The 19,022-nt window shown below is 40.5% G+C and overlaps 1 protein-coding gene across 2 annotated transcripts in view; it reads right to left on the minus strand.

Moving 5' to 3' along the window:
• rab38a (RAB38a, member RAS oncogene family) overlaps positions 1-19,022 on the minus strand; it is a 545,157-nt gene that overhangs the window by 478,819 nt on the left and 47,316 nt on the right. For both annotated transcript variants that reach the window (XM_048598094.1, XM_020511314.2), the window contains exon 3: positions 10,851-11,131. In XM_048598094.1, the coding sequence (XP_048454051.1) occupies positions 10,851-11,131 (281 nt within the window). The remainder of the gene's footprint in view (positions 1-10,850; positions 11,132-19,022) is intronic.

Raw genomic sequence — 19,022 nt, forward strand, 5'->3', positions numbered from 1 at the left:
CTGCATCTTGTGGTCTTGGATTCTCCAGCACCTGCAGTTCCTACTATCTCTCTCACTTAAAGATGGTGTTGGCTTCAAGAGTGCCAGTCCATTCTGAGATATCCCAGAAGTGGTGAGTTATTTCAGCTATAGCCAGTAGTAGAATGGGTCAAGAAGTGGATGATAGGGCCTCTTTGGGCCAGAGTAGTATTTAATGAGAGAAGTTTGGTAATACAATGGTTTGGTAATAGCAAGAAAACTCAACAGTCCTCAAGGCAAGAAACCCTCTGTGAAACTCAACTCACTTGGGTAAAAAAGGCATAAGATTCAGCCTTCAGTTTCTTTAAAGTTTGCTTGTCATACTGCCCAAAATCTTCAAAAGATTTAATAAGGGAGATAACATCTCCTCAGAGAACAGTGGGGATTCCATAACTGAAAAGTAGTATTTTTGAATGTGTAATGTTGTAGAACTATAAAAGCTGCACTTCACCTTATTTGAACAAAATGAACTTTAAAAGCTGTACTTCACCTGTATTTGACTAAAATAAACTCTGTTGCTGTAGGTGAAATACAGTCACCTTATTTAATCTCATGATGTATTTAGCTTTCTAAACACCTAGTTCTCAATAAAAAAAAAACAAAACAGCATGTTGGTATTGTGCCAAAATGCACCTAGACACCTATGTCTCTACCAGCAACAAAACTAACAGCCAAGCCCCATTCAGTCTGAGGCTATTGGATTAGCCTAACTATCAAGAACTTGCTGTAATCTAAACCCTGCACATTTTGTCTGACAACAGAAATCCTGTGGAGTACATCAAATTGGATCTCATTGCTGAAGCTGTAGGATAAATGTTGTGTTGTTACTTTTGGCACTGAGAGTTGTAGAATTGCTCTGTGGATTTTATACTGCTTGCGTCTAGGAGGCATTTCAATAGCCTGTAATGCCTGTGGCCAGAAAATGAGACACACATTACTTTTTTTTAAAAACAACTACACTACAATGGTGCACAGTTACTGTTCTTTTTCTCACTCCCACTCGTGCCCTGAAATATCTCTGATCTCTATAATGTCCAGCCTGCAATATAAATGATATAGATTCCATAGCAATACCAACATCAGACATTGTATGGCTGCCAAAGGTAGAGAAGGTTTAAATTGAAGAAGGTTAAACATAACTGAAATTATGGAGGGCAGATACATCTGAGATAAAATAGCCTTAAACTCAAAGAAAAACAGTACGAAAAAAAAGCAAGGACAGTAGAAAAATTCCTCAGTGGAAATTAATGACAACCTTTTGGTTTCCACATCATGTGTTATTTTTCCATGTCCTTGAGAAATTCTGCATGCACTTGAGAATTCATTTCAAAGTAACTTTAAATGTAATTAAAATCGCTGGAAAAGCAGGGCAGTACCGGAATGCTGTATTTACATTATGGCACTATTTCTGGTAGCACACGTGACTTTAAACATATTCCTGTAACCATGCAGACACGGGCTACAGTTTCTCCCTGAATTTCAGGTGCACATCACTATCAGCAACTATAAACAGCGTTGTTGTCAATATTGGATATTAAGGAGTAGAAAATAAAACACCATTGGTCCTTTATCACTACTAGTGCTTGCACCTGCTCTACAGTGGAAAGCACAAGATCACCAGTAACTAAGATGAATGGCACTTAGGATTTGGTTGAATAGTGCATGATCTAAATTAGCTGAGCCGTCGCCTCTTCAGGGTGTGTTAGATGCCCTGTAAAAATATTATATAATGCTACAACAAGTGTTGTTATGATCTCAGGTGATATTATTATTTGGCAAATTAGATTTCAGTCTGGAATCTATCTTAACAGATCACATTGTGTTTTGATAGTCTTTCACTGAAACACAGCATGCAATATGGTAGATTTGGTTTTAGCAGAAAAGGAAGTTTATTACACAAAATAAGTGAAGTTAAGTATAATAAATCAAATGATTTACAACAAAATTTGAAAGAATTTTGCAATACATGGTAAAATACAGGCTAATCAATTCCAAAGCTTATAATAATATTCAAACACCAGACAGAATTCTCTTCTCTATCACATCTATTGGATTGTCTTAACATATTTTTTTCAATTACTAGTCTTGTGGGTTTAATAGCTTTATTCTAGATTATTCACACAAAACTAAACTTTGAGTTTCTCAACTTACACCTGTACACATCATTGGCCAGACCACATTTGGAGTTGTGTGTTCAGTTCTGGGTACCTTGTTTAAGGAAGGATGTTAAGACCCTGAGAGAGCGCAAAGAAGATTTACTAAAATGATACCAGGAATGAAGGATTTTAGATGCAAGGAAAGATTAGAGAAATTGGACTTAATCTCTCTGCTTCAAGGAGAATAAGAGGTGAATTTATTGAGGTGTTGAAAATTATGAAATATTTTGACAGGGTAAAGAAGGATAATCTGTTTCCATTAGTTGATATGGAAGTAACTAGGGGTCACAATTTCAAGACTGTCAGCAAGAGAAGTAGGAGTGAGATGAGGAGAAACTTCTTTACTCAGTTGTTAAGATTTGGAATGTGCTGCCTGGGAGAGTGGTGGAGGCAGATTCCAATGTAGGTTTCAAACAGAGCTGAATATATATTTGAAAGGTGACGAATTTAGAGGGCTACGGAGAAAGGGATGGAGAATAGGACTAAGCTGGGTACAGATACGTTAGACTAAATGGCCTCCTTCTGCACTGTAAAATTCTATGATTCTATGAGTTTATAACCCCCTGCAGGATTCTAACTAAAACACTTCTAGTCTGGAGCTTTCAACTAAAACCTTTACACTGAGGGAACCTATTTCTTAACTTTTTAAAAGTCCTTTCTCTAAGAGAAACAGTTTGATATATCTAACTTCAAACAGGACTCTGAACTAAAACAAAAAAGCTTTAGGAACACAGAACAGGAGGAAGTCATTCAGCCCCTGGAGTCTGTTCCATCATTCAATTAGATCGTGGCTGGCTAACTCCATATACCTTCCTTTCGCCCATATTCCCTAATGTCTTTGCTTGACAAAAATGTATCTATCGCAGATTTAGCTACAGGTTTCCAAGCTAACAAAAGTCCTGATTCTTCTAACCGAAAGCAAGCTACATACAGTTCTTCAATGTTTACTCTACCCGTATTTAAATAAGCCCAATGCAAACATGTTCCCATTATCACCCGAGGAACTGTCTCATAAAAAGTAAGAGAGAAACAAGAGTGGATATTGGACTGCCAGAAAATGAAGGTGGAGAAGTAATAATTGGGAACAAAGAAATGGCGCAGGAACTGAATAGATATTTTGCATCAGTCTTCATGATGGAAGATACTAGTAGCATATCAGAACTTAAGGAGAGTCACAGGGCAGAGGTGAGTGTAGTGGCCATCATTAAGGAGATGATGCTGGGGATACTGAAAGGTCTGAAGACAGATAAATCATCCAGCCCAGATAGGCTGCACCCTAGAATTCCGAAGGAGATAGTGGAGGAGATTGTGGAGGCGTTGGTCGTGATCTTTCAAGAATTACTGGAGTCAGGAAAACAAATATAACTATTTTCTAACATTATCAAAGTTAACCATCCATCTTTACCAGCAGACAAGCAAGATTGAGAGATAGTAGGAACTGCTGATGCTGCAGATAACAAGGTGTGGAGCTGGATGAACACAGCTGGCCAGGCAGCATCAAAGGAGCAGGAAAGCTGACGTTTCAGGTCTGGACCCTTCTTCAGGCCCTTTTTCTGAAGAAGGGTCCAGACCCGAAACGTCAGCTTTCCTGCTTCTCTGATGCTGCCTGGCTTGCTGAGTTCAGACAAGCAAGACTATTGTTGGTCTCTAATAAATTAGTTGCAGAGCTTAGCAATATTTTCATTGCATATATGCTGAATTGGATTATGCTGACACTATCTGGACTTCAAGGGCAATAGAAGATGGAACCAAGCCAGAGAAGAACATAAAAAAAAACTTTGTTGATTCAAATTCCCAAACCCTTGGAAAGGAATCAAAGACAAGAGGCACAGACTCTTGAGTGCGAGTTCCCCCAGTCACCTAAAATACTGTAACCCATGTTGTCTGCACAGTGCTGGTACCGGCACTTACTGGTGATTCCTTCATTCTCCGACAAGCAGAAAAGGGCTTCAAGACTTGAGCAATCTTACCTGAGCTGCCAGGTTAACACACTAGACATTTTCACCTATTCTTTCTTGTACATTCTGGGTGCACACAATCTTCACCCTTTTAAAATGAAATTCCCAAAATAATTCTTCACAATGCATTCTGCTTAAACACAGCTTAACTTACCACCTTTCACTTTTCCATTCAACTCACCTCACAGCAATTGCAGCGAACTCCTTCAACCTCCCTCCCCCCACTTAACGACCTCCTTCTCCATGTCATGTGGCATTCATCCTGATCTAGTAAAACTAAGTTCATTTATTCAACTTCTTCCAGAAAAAAACTGAATGCTTGCCAAAGGAACACCCCAGCTATAAAAACCATTCATCCATTCAAGGGGACGTCATACCATTTACAATAACACATCCATTTCCCAGTATGGGAGATAATGTAGAGTTATATCCAATTGCATTGAAGAGTGACTTAGTAATTGGAGAATTTGCAGTTGCAGTAGTGCATTAAATCCCTATAAGAGGAAATGATTTCTTCGGAATGGCCTATCTGGTCAAAAATATTGGCCTCACCAAGGATGATGGAACAAACAGTGGAATTCAAAAATTTGTTAGAGACAGAATATTCTGGTTATTTCCTAATTATGTTATGACTAGGTCCTGGACCCATAACACTAGACAGAAAAAGGGAGAATCTATACAAAATGTACATGATTTCCCATTTCAATTATTTGAGACTATACTTGAAAATTTAAGTTAAAGGGGAAAGTTAAAAACTTAGGGCCCCATATCTCAGGAAGGATGTACTGGTCCTGGAGCGGGTTCAGAGGAGGTTCACAAGAATGGTCCCAGGAATGGAAAGCTTAACATGTGAGGAATGTTGGAGGACTCTGGGACTATACTCATTGAAGTTTAGACGGATGAGGAGGGATTTAATTGAAACTTTCAGAATAATGAATGGCCTGGACAAAATGGATGTTGGGAAGATGCTTCCATTGGTAGGAGAGTCTAGGACCTGAGGGCACAGCCTTAGAGTAAAGGGAAGACCTTTTAGAACAGAGATAAGGAGAAACTACTTCAGCCAGAGAGTGGTGAATCTATGGAATTCATTGCCACAGAAGGCTGTGGAGGCCAGGTCATTGAGTACAATTAAGACTGAGACAGATAGGTTCTTGATTATCAAGGGGATCAAGGGTTACGAGGAGAAAGCAGGAGAATGGGGTTGAGGAACTTATCAGCCATGATTGAATGGCAGAGCAGACTCGATGGGCCGAATGGCCTAATTTCTGCTCCTATGTCTTATGGTCTTTAACCAACTGTCTTTAACGGAAATGCCACAAAAATGATGAGTTTAGACAGCTGTATTAAGTAGCCCAACTCAAAAATTCAGTCAGAACCAATACTTCAGTGTTATTATTTAAAAGACCCGGGTATTACGGAGGAAATGGAGACTACCTCAAATATTAGCTGATGGTAAATGGGAAGTTGTCCAAGAGTAGAATTACATTTGGTATCGTAATATTGTGAATGGCTTACAACATTATAGTAGTGGATTACTTCTGTAAGAAAATATAGGCCAAAATACTATAAGAACATAAGACAATAAGCTTTTAGCAGAATTAGGCCATTCAGCCCATTGAGTCTGTTCTGCCATTCGACCACAGCTGGTATGTTTTTGAACACCATCCTCATGCCTTCTCCCCATAACCATTGATCCTCTTACTATCAAGGATCTATCTGTCTCTGTCTTAACTACACTCAATGACTCGATCTCCACTGCCCTCTGCGGCAATGTGTTCCACAGAGGCACCACCTCTGGCTGAAGAGATTCCTCCTCATCTCAGTTCTAAAGGGTCATCCCTTCATTCCGTACCTGTGTGTCCTGGATCCTGGTGTCTGCTACCTGTGGAAACATCTCCACATCCACTCTATCGAGGCCACCAGTGTCCTGTAAGTTTCAATCAGATCCTCCCTCATCCTTCTAAACTCCATTGAATATAAATGCAAAGTCCTCAAACAATGCTCATATGACAAGCCTACATCATTCTTGAAAGCCTCCTCTGGATCCCCTCCAACACCAACACATCTTTCTTTAGATATGGAGCCCAAAACTTCTCACAAATCAACATAGAACAGTACAGCACAGTACAGGCCCTTTGGCCCACGATCTTGTGCCGACCTATTATTCGAAGATCAATCTACCCTGCATACCCTACATTTTACTATCCTCCATGTGCCTAACCAAGAGTTGCTTAAAAGTCTCTGGAGTATCTGACTCCACTACCACTGCCTGCAGCACATTCCACACGCCCCACCACTCTCTGCGTGAAGAATCTACCTCTGACATCTCCCCTATACATTCCTCCAATCACCTTAAAATTATGCCCCCTCGTAATAGTCATTTCCACCCTAGGAAAAAACCTCTGACTATCCACTCTATCTATGCCTCTCAAAGTCTGACCAGATCCTTAAACAGCCTCAGCAGTACATCTGATTTTGTGCTCTAGCACTCTTGAAATTTCTTGTTCTAATCACCAACTGAACCTACACGTTAACTTTAAGAGAATCCTGAACAAGGACTCTCAAGTCCCTTTGTGTTTCAGATTTACAAATCCTCTCTGTTCAGAACAGTCTACACCTCCATTCTTCCAACCAAAATGTACAGCCTCACACTTTGCCACATTGTATTCCATCTGCCACTTCTTTGCCCACTCTTCTCATAAAGTCCAAGTCCTTCTGCAGCCTCCTCACTTCCACAACACTACTTGCCCCTCCACTTATTGCTGTGTCATCTGCAAACTTAGCAACAATACCCTCAGTTCCTTTGTCCAGATCATTAAGGTATAATGCAAACAGTTGTGGTCCCAACACTGAACACTGCAGAACTCTACTAGCTACCAGCCTGAAAAAGACCCATTTATGCCTAATCTCTGCTTTCTGCCAGTCAGTCAATCCTGCATCTATGTCATTACCTTTCTCCTAATGCCATAGGCTCTAATCTTATTTTGCAACCTCCTGCGCGGAACATTGTCAAAGGCATTCTGGAAATCCAAATAGATCACACCCACTGGCTTTCCCTTGTCTAACTTGCTCATTACCTCTTCAAATAATTCGAATAGATTTGTCAGGTATAACCTTTCCTGGATGAAGCTGCACTGATTTTGCCCTATTTTACCATGCATTTCCATGTACTCTGCAGTGACATCTTTAATAATGGACCCTAAAATCTTACCAATGACTGGAGGTCAGGATAACTGGCCTACAGTTCCTTATCTTCTGCCTCCCTCCCTTCTTAAAACAGGGTTGTCATATTAGCCATTTTCCAGTCCACTGGGACCCTCCCTGACTCCAGTCATTCCTGAAAGATCACCACCAACGCACCCACAATCTTAACTATCTCCTTCAGAACTCTGGAGTGTATCATATCTGGTCTGGATGATTTATCTGCTTTCAGACTTTTCAGCTTCCTCAGCATCTGCTCCTTAGTGATGGTCACCACACTTACCACTGCCCCCTGCCTCTTGAAGTTCTGGTATCTTCCACTGTGAAAACGGATGCAAATTACCTATTCAGTTTCTCCGCCATTTCCGTTTTCCCCAGTCTCAATTCCCAACAGTCAAATGTCCAGACTTGCTTTTCTCATCTTTTAGACATCTAAAAAAATCTCTTGCAATCTTTTTTATATTCCTAGCTTGCTTACTCTCATATTTGATGTTTTCCCCCTTATTGCTTTTTTAGTCATCCTGTGTTGGTTTTTAAAGAAATAAATGCACAAATTGCTGGAAAAGCTCAGCAGGTCTGGCAGCACCTGAGGAGAAATCAGAATTAATGTTTTGGGTCGAGTGACCCTTCCTTGGAACTGATGGTAGCTAGGAAAGTGTCGGTTTATATGCTGGCATCAGTTTTGAGGAAGAGTCACTCGACCTGAAATATTAACTCTGATTTCTCCCCACATATGCTGCCAGACCTGCTGAGCTTTTCCAGCAATTTGTATTTCTGATTTACAGCTTCACATTTCTTTTGTTTTTTAATTGGGTTTTAAAGGCTTTCCAGTTCTATGGCTTCCCACTAATCTTCTTCATATTGTATGCTTCTTTTATTTTTATGCGCTCTGAGTTTCCTCGTCAGCCACGGTTGCCTCATCCTCCTCTAATATGTTTCTTCTTCCCTGCGATGAATTTCTGCTGTACCTGAATTACCCCAGAAATTCCTGTCATTGCAGCTCTACCTCTTCCCTGCTAGGCTTCCCTTTCCAATCAACACTGGCCAGTAGCTCCGTCATGTCTTTGTAGTTATCTTTACTCAATTATAATCCTGTTATATCTTATTCAATCTTCTCCCTTTCAAATTGCAAGGTGACTTCTACCATATTAGGGTCACTGCCCCCTAGGGGTTCCTTCACTTTCAGCTCCCTAGTCAAATTTGTCACTCTACACATCACTAAATCCAGAATTCCCTGTTCCCTAGAGGGTTATATCACGAGCTGCTCCAAAAATATCTTGTAAATATTTCATGAACTCCTTTTCTTGAGATCTGCTACCAACTTGATTTTCCTAGTCCACCTGCATATTGCAGACCTCCATGCTTACTGTAATAGTGCCTTTCTTTTATGCCTTTTCTATTTCCTGATTCATTTTCTAAAACACTTCAATCAAACATTTTTATTGGCCAGGGTAAAGAGGTCATTAAATTAATTGTGTAGGACCTCTACCTAAAACTAGGGTAGAAATCAACATCTTTTAATAAATATGGATGTTCCAGCAAGTGTCTTTGGGGAAATTGCAGCAGAAATGGTAGATGAGAAATTAGTTCAATTTTGTTTTTTTTTCACAAGATTTAGATTACTCAAGGAAATAAAATTTAAAGCTTGATCTGATAGTAGATCACAAATGTTTAAGAAAAGAATAATTTGGAACAAAACAATCTACATAAATCTATCAGCCATAATCATAAGCAGCATTAGAAACCTGGCATCAAACTTTAAAGTGCATGACTACAGCTTAATGTCAAGAATGCCCTAATGATTGGGATAAAGGATTTTCCTTGCTACAGTTTGCTATTAGGAATGTCTATGTTGAGTTCACAAGGTTCAGGCTTCTAACATACAGTAATGTATGGATAGGAAGTGGGAAGACCCCTTCAGTTAATTGACAAAAAAGCTCAGATACGTTAATGTCAGTCAGCATTATTAAATACCTATTGTGATGCCCAAACCTATTGTACACCAAATCCCATTCACTCATCATTCCTCAGATGCCTGTATGATATTCATTCCCATTAATATTTCCAATTTTAAATTTGCTTCTGTGTGTTCAACTCTACCTTTAGCAAAAACATCCTCCAGGTCTTCAATTTTCTGTGCGCTGTATTCTTCCAGTTCTAGCCTCTTTCCATCCTTAACGTCTCAGTGTTAGCATCTTGCCTTTGGCTCTCTAGGTCTGAAGCTTTGGAATTCCTCCATAAACCTATCCATTTCTTTCCTGCCTTCTCTAACCAACCCGCTAATACTGCTTTGGGTTACAGCCACTCTGTCTGATTGCATCCTGTGCATCTTAAGATATTTTCCAACAGTAAAAGCTCTATGTTGTCACCATTGTTATTTTTGAATTATTAAAATAGTGGCAATTTTGTTTTTGTTTGCATTCCCAGCATTTGCTAAATTTTCTTCTTTGCTTTAGTGTTCAACCAATCTTGGATTAAATGACAAATTCTAAATCCACATTACATATACACAGATATGCCAGAGAAATATAACTCCCTAACTTTGGATCAAATAGGCACTTAAAAGTAAATATATTTTACATCTTGAAAGACCGTAGGAATGCAACAGATTCCACCTCTGATGGGATTGAACTTTACACAAGTGTGTTTGCAAATATCTGTAAATGTGACCTACAGTCTGATGCATCTGCTTCTATCCACTGTTGTTTGGTTTTGAACCTCTTTGCTATTATTACTTTAACAAGCACTATATTGGTATTAATGCTGTGGAATCTCACACAATGGTTACAACTAGAATGCAGATCTGCTATTCAGCAGGTTCACTTACAAATTTCAGCTCAATCATTTGTAATTCTGCCTTACTTTTGTGTCTTTCCATTATTTACCAAACAATTCTATCAAATTGAATAAACTGTCAAATGCAGAATTTATCGCAAAATACTTTACTACGGTGTGATATAATATTGCGGCACGAGTTAAAATGTTCTGTTCATTTCCCAGTGATTCCTGGCTATTCCTTGTCAGTGTTTCATGCTTCTACAATGGCTGTGAAAAAGTCCAGAGAGGGCACCTTCTGCCAAAATTCCCTTTGCTCTGACGTGATGAGATGCTGCTCCAGTGAAATCATAAATGGACTGCATTTGTTAGAGCCCACTAGTCCCATTGCTTTTGACAATTAATCCAAGCCAGATTGGATCTGGATCTACCCTAATATTGTATCCTCTTTTCTAGTATATTCATATGGTCAGTACTTCATTCTAATCTTTCATTACCATGTCCCATCATTCAGTATGACTCTTCCATGAGGTCTCTTCTCTACTTCAACTCAACAGTAAAAATCTCTTCTGCATATTCCCTCTTCCACAATTTAAAGAATTAATAATCCTTTAAGTGTAAAATTTAATGAAGAATAAAGTTACCCTGAAGATTGTTGCTTTGCATTTTTATGTACTTTGCTTGTATTTCAACTTTATAGATTGTTGCAACTACAATCTGGAAGGCTGAAAATTAATTTTACCTTTGCTGAAGTTTCAAAGCAGCTGACAAATCCATGATCCTTGCAGAACTGTTCCATCTTTCCAGGATTGGCAGCTAAGAACTCACTCCCTTGATCACATTTATTTGCCAGTAGGACAACTGAGACAGGTTTGCCATTAGGGAGAGTTAATTTTGAGTCTAAGTCATCTTTCCATTTGGACACTGCTTCAAACGTTGTGGCTCGCGTAACGTCAAAGACAATAAATGCTCCAAAAGCTTCTCTATAGTATACTCTTGTCATGTTCCCAAATCGTTCTTGACCTAGAGAAATAACAGACACCAAGATTTCTATGAAGAGAAAAGAAACCTGTGACACATCTATAGATATGCCCTCTTGTTAAAATTAGACCATATTCAAAACTATCCCTAATTTGCATGAACAATATTGTTCCCATTCCTCTTATGTACGCTAAGTATTTCAATATGAATAACAGATATCACTATACACAATACCATAGAGAAAATGTTTACAATCCATATAAAGCCAAACACACATTTGTCAAAGAGAGCAGAGAAAAAAAAAATGACCAGGTGTAAAGATGTTTTGAATAAAGGCAAAATACCGCGCATGCTGGAAATCTGAAACCAATACAGAGAATGCAGTGAAACTCAGCAGGTCTGGCAGCAACTGTTCTGAGGAAGTCATACACCTCTGCTATGTCCATAAGAATGACCCTAACCTCCCTACCACTTGCCATTTTAATAAACCATCTTGCTCTCAGCCAACACTTCTGTCCCAGGTGTACTATGGTGTTCCAATGAAGCTCAATGCAAGCTGGAGGAACAGCATTTCAGGAAATCTGACATGTTCCACTATTAACACCTTCTGAAGGGTCCTGACCTGAAAATGTCAACTTTCATGTTCCTCTGATGCTGTGATGTCTGCTGTATTCCTCCAGCTCCATACTGTGTTAGCATAAAAGTTATCACTTCTCCAACCCCATTCAGCTCCAAAGAAAAGTAATATTAGACTTAAATCATTAACATTTCCTTTTGCCACAGATGCTGTCAGATCTACTGAGTTTCTCCACCACTTTCTGTTTTGTTCCCATGTGAATCAATATTAAAACTGCAGTTAGGTTCTTTAGGGCTTTCCTGAGCAAAACAAAAATTAAAACATCGTTCCTGTACTCCAAGTTCAAATATAGTCCTTTAAGTGACTAAACTCTTACTACTGGTATATGTATTTCAAAAATTATTCCATTTACAAGTAGCTGCATGAAGAAAAATTGCAATATTTAATTTCAGCATCTCCTGTTGCAATCATCCAAGACTGGTGCTGGGAGCAGGGGCTGGGATGGGGAGCTATTGCCCAGGTGGCCTTTGCTCATGGGGCTACACGCTGCTTGCTGGAGCAATCACCAGTTTCTGGATGCATAGTGGCAGTGCAAGGTGCTGTCTTTTTGGGGGTTTGTTGCTGCCAGCTGTGGCTGCCTATGGAGTCTGCATGGTCCACTCGTAGCTGACTGTAGGCTCCTCCTCTTTGTTCATTCCTGCTGTCTTGTCATGGCTGGGCTCAGTGCCTTTTCATCCCCTCCCTCTCTCTGAGGTGGTGGATTAGGCTGCAGACTGTGGAGCAGCATAGGCGAACTGCTGAATTCTGTCCTTCCTCGGAGGTGGAGGCAATGAAGGCCTGTATAGCCCAGAAGAACGTTGGCAGCTCTCCTGTACTGTTCTGCCTGCTGTGGACCACAGTCTGGCAGTTTCCTCAGTGGGTGAGATGGGACTAGGGCTGTCGAGTTTAGTTATAGCAGACTCTTAAGAGTGGGGATGCTGTCAGGAAATGGCTGTGGTTTGACCAGGATTGAGTGGCAGCTCCTGCAACTGGTCTAGGGCCAAGTAGGTGAGGGCTCTGTGCTGCAGACCTCAGGCAGCAGTGCAGCACTGGGGGAGTCCACAAAGGTGAGAGAAAGAGAAGTTGCATCAAAGTGATGCCAATCAGATCAGGTATTGTTGTAACAAGTCTTGCAATGCTCGACATGTTTTTGAGTCCTAACAACTCACTGACATCAAAGTGAAACACTGGTAAATGGGGCTGTTTTAAACATAAAATATGCATACATTCATCGATATTCTCCTGTTCATTGCTTAGTTACTTTCTTGGAAATTTAGACAGGATATATGCTTTACAAATCCATGCTGGTTCTCTCTATGTAACTCAGAACTCTTACATGCCTGATTGGTTTGTTTTCAACTATAGATTCCAATAGCTTTTCCCATATACTGATGGTTGTGAATGAATACACATTCTTACCTGACCAAGACACTGACTATACATTAACAAATGGTTTACTTGAGTAGAACGAACAAACAGTAAACAACATCACACATTAACCAATGAATAACTTCAAAGTTCAAATGGCTCACTTTGCCCCTATAGATTGGAGTCAAGTCACCCGGCCAGTCTATCAGATAGAAACAGAAATATAGAAAATAGGAGTAGGAGAAGGCCATTTGGCCCTTCAATCCTGCTCCACCATTCGCCACAATCATGGCTGATCATCCAACTCAGCCGTTCCCACTTTTCCCCCATATCCTTTAATCCCTTTAACCCCAAGTGCTATATCCAACTCCTTCTTAAAATCATGCAAGTTTTGGCCTCAACTGCTTTCTGTGGTAGCTAATTCTCAGGCTCACCACTTTCTGGGTGATTTCTCTTCACCTCAGTCCTAAATGGTTTACCCTGTATCCCTGTACTGCCCATTTACTCAGCTTATCTAAATCACGCTGAATTATCTCTGCATCCTCCCCTCAGTTCAACCTCCCACCCAGCTTCCTCTCATCTGCAAATTTAGAGATGTTACATTTCGTTCCCTCATCCAAATTGTTAATATTTATGTGAATAGCTGAGGTCTTGGCATAGATTGCTGCCATATCCAAACAGTCACTGACTGCCTCTCAGAAAAAGGCCAGTTTTTTTCTTACTTTGTTTCCTTTCTGCCAACCCATTCTCTGTCCATATCAGCACAATACATCCCATTCCCACATGCTTCGATTTTACACGCTAATGATTTGTGTGGGATCATATTGAAAACCTTATACAAGGCTAAGTAAACCACATCTACTGACTCTTTCAGCAACTCTATTAGTTACATCTTGGAAGAATTCAAGGAGATTGTTCAAGCAATATTTTCCTTTCGCAAATCTGTGCTGACTCTGTTTGATCCTGCCACTGTTTTCCAAATGCTCAGCTTTTAAATCTTCTCTAATGACTCTAATCTAGGTCAACCACCCCAGCAGAAGGCAAGATTTTAATTCTATTCATAGTAAGGTGGAGTAGCAGCAAATTTGAAAAGTATTCCAGCTTGACTGCTGGGTGGTCTAACTCTAAAACAAAAACATTTGTTGGCAGAAACTAATTCCGTCTGGTAAAACCAACTTGAATTTGTGCTAAGCAATGACAATAATGGACAACTGTATGTCTCACAAATACATTAATTTTCCAAATCACTGAACTTTTCTTCTCAATATTATGAATTGTTTGCCTGATTTAATTTGAATTTTACGTTCTCCCAGTGAATTACAGCCATGTCTTATAATTGAATGGTCTTCAACCAATGGGTTGAATCTTAGCATATTTTGGCTGTGATCCCTCTCTGAGCTGGTGTACCTCATCCTCTGTGGTGGTCTACTGCTGCTCCAGGACTTGCTATCAGCCCTGGTCCTCTTGCATTGGCCTTTGACTTCTTAGGAAGTCAACCACAGCAACCAACATCCAACCAGTGGTTGGCCCATAACTTTGAGAACAGAAGTAAAATAGGGCGAAAGAAGTAAACAAATTTCTTAGATCTCAGAACAGCCATAGGTGGCATGTTGGTGAGGGCTGAGCCACTCCTCGATACATTGAAACATGCTGCATCCTGATAATGAGGAAGATGACACCATCATCCATCCACCTTCCGGTTCACCAGTGTAGCATCTAGTGAGGTGCTACAGGTCATTGAGGGAGTGCCTGCAGTGCTCTGACACACTTCCTAATCCAGTCCAACATCAATTGCTCAAGGGTACAGGCCATCATTCCACTTACATGACAGATGAACAGGAGATATTGTGTGGCTCACACAGGACCTTTGGAAGTTGGGCATATAATGTTTACTCTTCAGCCAGCATTGACCTTTTATAATGTCATTGTTGCTAACTTCAAAATCATAGAGATACCAATGGCATGTTGCAATTCACTTTTCACCTGCACATGACTATTAAGCACATTCACTATGCGTGAATAGCAAATGGCTGATAAAATGATTGCAGATTAAATGTTGCTTGGCTTTGCAAATATTTGCTTCAAGTGTTTGTTTTAACAATGTCCTAATGCCCAGGAAATGTGGATTCTGTGCTATGACCCATTGAACTGACATGGACTCCACTCACCCTGGGTGTTGTCCTGCCCATTTTCTAATAGTACTTCATATCTAATGAATAGAAAGTGATGATGGGGTCCACAGTCAGCACCAAGCTCTCCTTTTCATCAGGTTCCCTAAAGTCTTCATGTCTCCCATTAACTCACACTTACTCGACAGCATAGTTCAACCAATTCCACCCCAAAGGTGGAGACCCACCATACTGAACTTCTTCTCTAACTGTACTCCTGGCCCTTTGTTTGCCAGCACTATATTCTGATTATATCCACCCTAGTCCTCTACTCCACTCCTGCAGAGGTCACTGTGAATAATAGTCCTTCTCATAGCTTACCACGACCTCCAATGCTGTTCCGTATACCTTGATGCACCTTGAGATTCCCTCTTGCCACTATCTTAATCCCCAGCTCTACAAATGCCTCTGTTTCCTGCCACCCACTACATAGCTGGGACTCCCCACACCTTCCAGTACTGATATCCCCCACTGCTGCTACACACCATCCCGATCCCTCCTTATTGACCAACAGAGGGATCCCCAGGACTGTACAGACCCAGAGACCTCTGATTGACTTGAATAAGCAGCTACTAGATACTGACTGTTATGTTTACAGATCTCCAGACTATAATCAAATTGTACCTCTGATTCATAAGCATCTCAAACTGATGAATGACCTTCGCCATGCCCCTGGACTGTGTTCTGTCTCTGCCTGTAACTGAATGGAAATTGGATCCCTTGAATAGCAGTGCCCACTAAACCCCACCTTGACTGGACTTAAGACTAGTGCCAGCAGTTTCCAATGTGGCCATTTGGTTGAATGAATGTTCTATGTAGTTGCATACTGAAACATCAATCTAGCACTTATGACATGCCAGCTGCCTCCATGGCACATTGGAAACTGGTGGCACTAGTCTTCAGTCCAGTCAAGATGGGGGTTGGTGGGCACTGTCATTTCAAATAATCCAATTTCCGTTCAGTTACAGGCTTAGACAGCACACAGTATAGGGGCATGAACCCCTGCCCCCGCTCAGACAGATTCCTACTGACAAACGTGGCAAGCCATCTGTCTTTGTATCTGTGCAAAAGAGCACCACAGTACAGCATCACTGGGAGTCTTTGGCTTTAAGGGTGGTGGAAAAGCAGAAATTCTCACATTCATGTTCTAATTTCATCAGAGTCAGAATGTCATCCATCACTTCATATCCACCCCAGCTCATTCCTGAGTTAGAGGTATGGTTAATGCCCAAAGTATACACCTGATAGGATTCAGACCATCAATGTACAGCCCAGCAGTGCAAAGGAACAGAATCTGCCAGCAGCAAATCTGACCTGGCACCTTTAAATGAGTAAAGGCAACCTGAAGGCCAAAACTGATATTCCTTTGAAGGCCTTTAATCAGGTAAGTTTTGCAGTAAGAGTAGAAACAAAAAAAATAGCCTTTTCCCTTGATATAGGTGCAGTAATAACATGATAAGAATGTACAGAAACCTACCTGTAACTGCATCCTGGACCCTCATGATTAACAGTGGTAGTTTCAGTCAGGGTAGGGGGATAGTAGAGAAATCCTGTTTTCACACTATTTCAACAATGACACTTCCCAATTATTCGTGGAAATTGAACAAAAAGTTATCCTTTGAACTAAACAGTAATCCATTACTTAAATAAAATTACAAATAGGTGTTTGATTGTACAGAATCTGAATGCTGTTGAAACAAAAAGGGTTCTTTCTGTCCAAAAGCTAGCCACATTGCAGTGGGTCTGGAGTCACATACAAGACAAACCAGGTAAAGACAACATATCTCCTTCCATAAAAGACACTGGTGAACTGGATTTTTTTTAATGACAATCAACAGTAGGTTAGCAATTCATTCCACATCGTCATCTGACTTAAATTTCACCATCTGCCTTGGTGGTATTCAAACCAATGTCCTCAGGACAATAGACAGGCTTCCGGGTTACTAGAGCAATGACACTTAATCCCAACATATAAATGGACCGGTGAAAGGAGGTTTGTGGTAGATGGCGTAGAAAACTCACTAGCTGATTTCTTAATTCAGAGGAGAGTGGATACAACACAGTGTGGAGCTGGAGGAGCACAGCAGGCAGGCAGCATCAGAGAAGCAGGAAAGTTGACGTTTCGGGTTGGGACCCTACTTCAGAATTGTCAGTTCTTACTATCTCTGTTCAAAGTAAAGTAGCTCATTTGACTGCACCATTTCAAAGGTGATTTTCTACCAAATATTACAAAGACCGTCTAAAGTTCTCCATGATCCATGACAGCATTGGCATTAATGACTGCGAGGAGCTTGCTACTAGTCACTCAAAATGGCAAATATTTGGCCACCAAGCTGCATCATGCCTTAATGATGAGGCACAGCGTGACAAAGGAAAGAAAAGGAATCAAATCCTGCAATATCGCTACGAGTTGGAATAACCGTGTTATATATTTTCAAGGATACCCACTCACACTTAAAGCAGGAGTAGCTGAGACATGTATGCTTCAGGCACAGGACTGTGCCAGGCAGCAATGTTGCTGGATATGAAGAGTTGGTTGGTACAGGCTGAGTCACTGTATAATCTTGAACTGGACTGAAAGGTTGGTGAGTTGGTTTTACATGGAAAATGGTAAGGACTCAGCCCTTTTTTAAAGAGCTGTTTGCTTCTCTGCATATGACAGTGGGATCAGGTCTCCATTAAGATGATGAATTACATATTCAGTGTACAGGGATCTGGTGTAGAACAATAAAAACAGAAAATACTGGAGGTCTAACAGCATCTTCAGAGAGAGAAATAAAGTTAATGTTTAAGTCTGATATAAACTTCTCAAAGGTTTGTTTTTATTTTAGATTTCTAGCATCCACAGTACTTTGCTTTTAGTACAGAACAACGGCTGTTTGCAGTGTCATAGCAGTTCACTGCTCAAAACTCAAGTTCACTTTTCTACCTTACAGAAACTGATCAGTTTCAAGCATCACATATTACTACCCATACGTAAAGCATACACTAGAAATGTTGCAGATAGTTTAGGAGACGTAGATCGTGTCAGCTCGACAGACTTATAGATTGAGACGAAGAGCGTTGAGGAAATCACAACGATATTTAATGCTGACAAGTGGAGCTCCACTATAGCAAGAACCCATTCTAAGTTGTACAAGGCTGGGCACCTTGGTGGGCTTGTACCTCAAATACTGATGACTGAACCATATTGTGGAGCCACTTGCAAACAAGAGCAAAAGGTAGTCTAAAAAAGCCAAACCTCAAAATGCATTGTCTTCTGTATGTGGGGAAATGCCTGGCTATTGTCTTTACTTGTGAACATTTGAAACAATACCTGTTTGGGAGAGACAAGGTAACAGTGGAGTCCAACCACAGTCATTTTGAAACATCTTCAACAAACTGCTTCCATCTGACCCAAACCATCCTTAAAAATGTTATGCTTGCAGATCTGAACGTGAACTACAGCAAGGGAAACAGATGTACATTGCCAACATGCTGTCAAGAGCAGCACACCCTATGAAGAAAGTTGAGGCTTCTAAGACAGTGTGAAATCTTCCATATTCAATGAGAAACAACTGCTCAACCTGATATGAAGTCATCAACCCACTAGGATCTGAAAGACAAGATGTTCAAATCAAGTGAACTACCCAATAAGATGCAACTCTCCAAGTGCTGCAGGAAGTAGTAACGAAAGGATAACGTGAAAGTATCAAGAACCCACCTATTGCTTTAATCGTGAATTCAGCATACAGAGTTGAAGTGATAGCCCAGATGAGCACTGCAGTGCCAGAGTGCAAAT

Source organism: Rhincodon typus, chromosome 6 (genome assembly GCF_021869965.1).
Source record: "Rhincodon typus isolate 14 chromosome 6, sRhiTyp1.1, whole genome shotgun sequence".
Lineage (NCBI taxonomy): Eukaryota > Metazoa > Chordata > Chondrichthyes > Orectolobiformes > Rhincodontidae > Rhincodon > Rhincodon typus.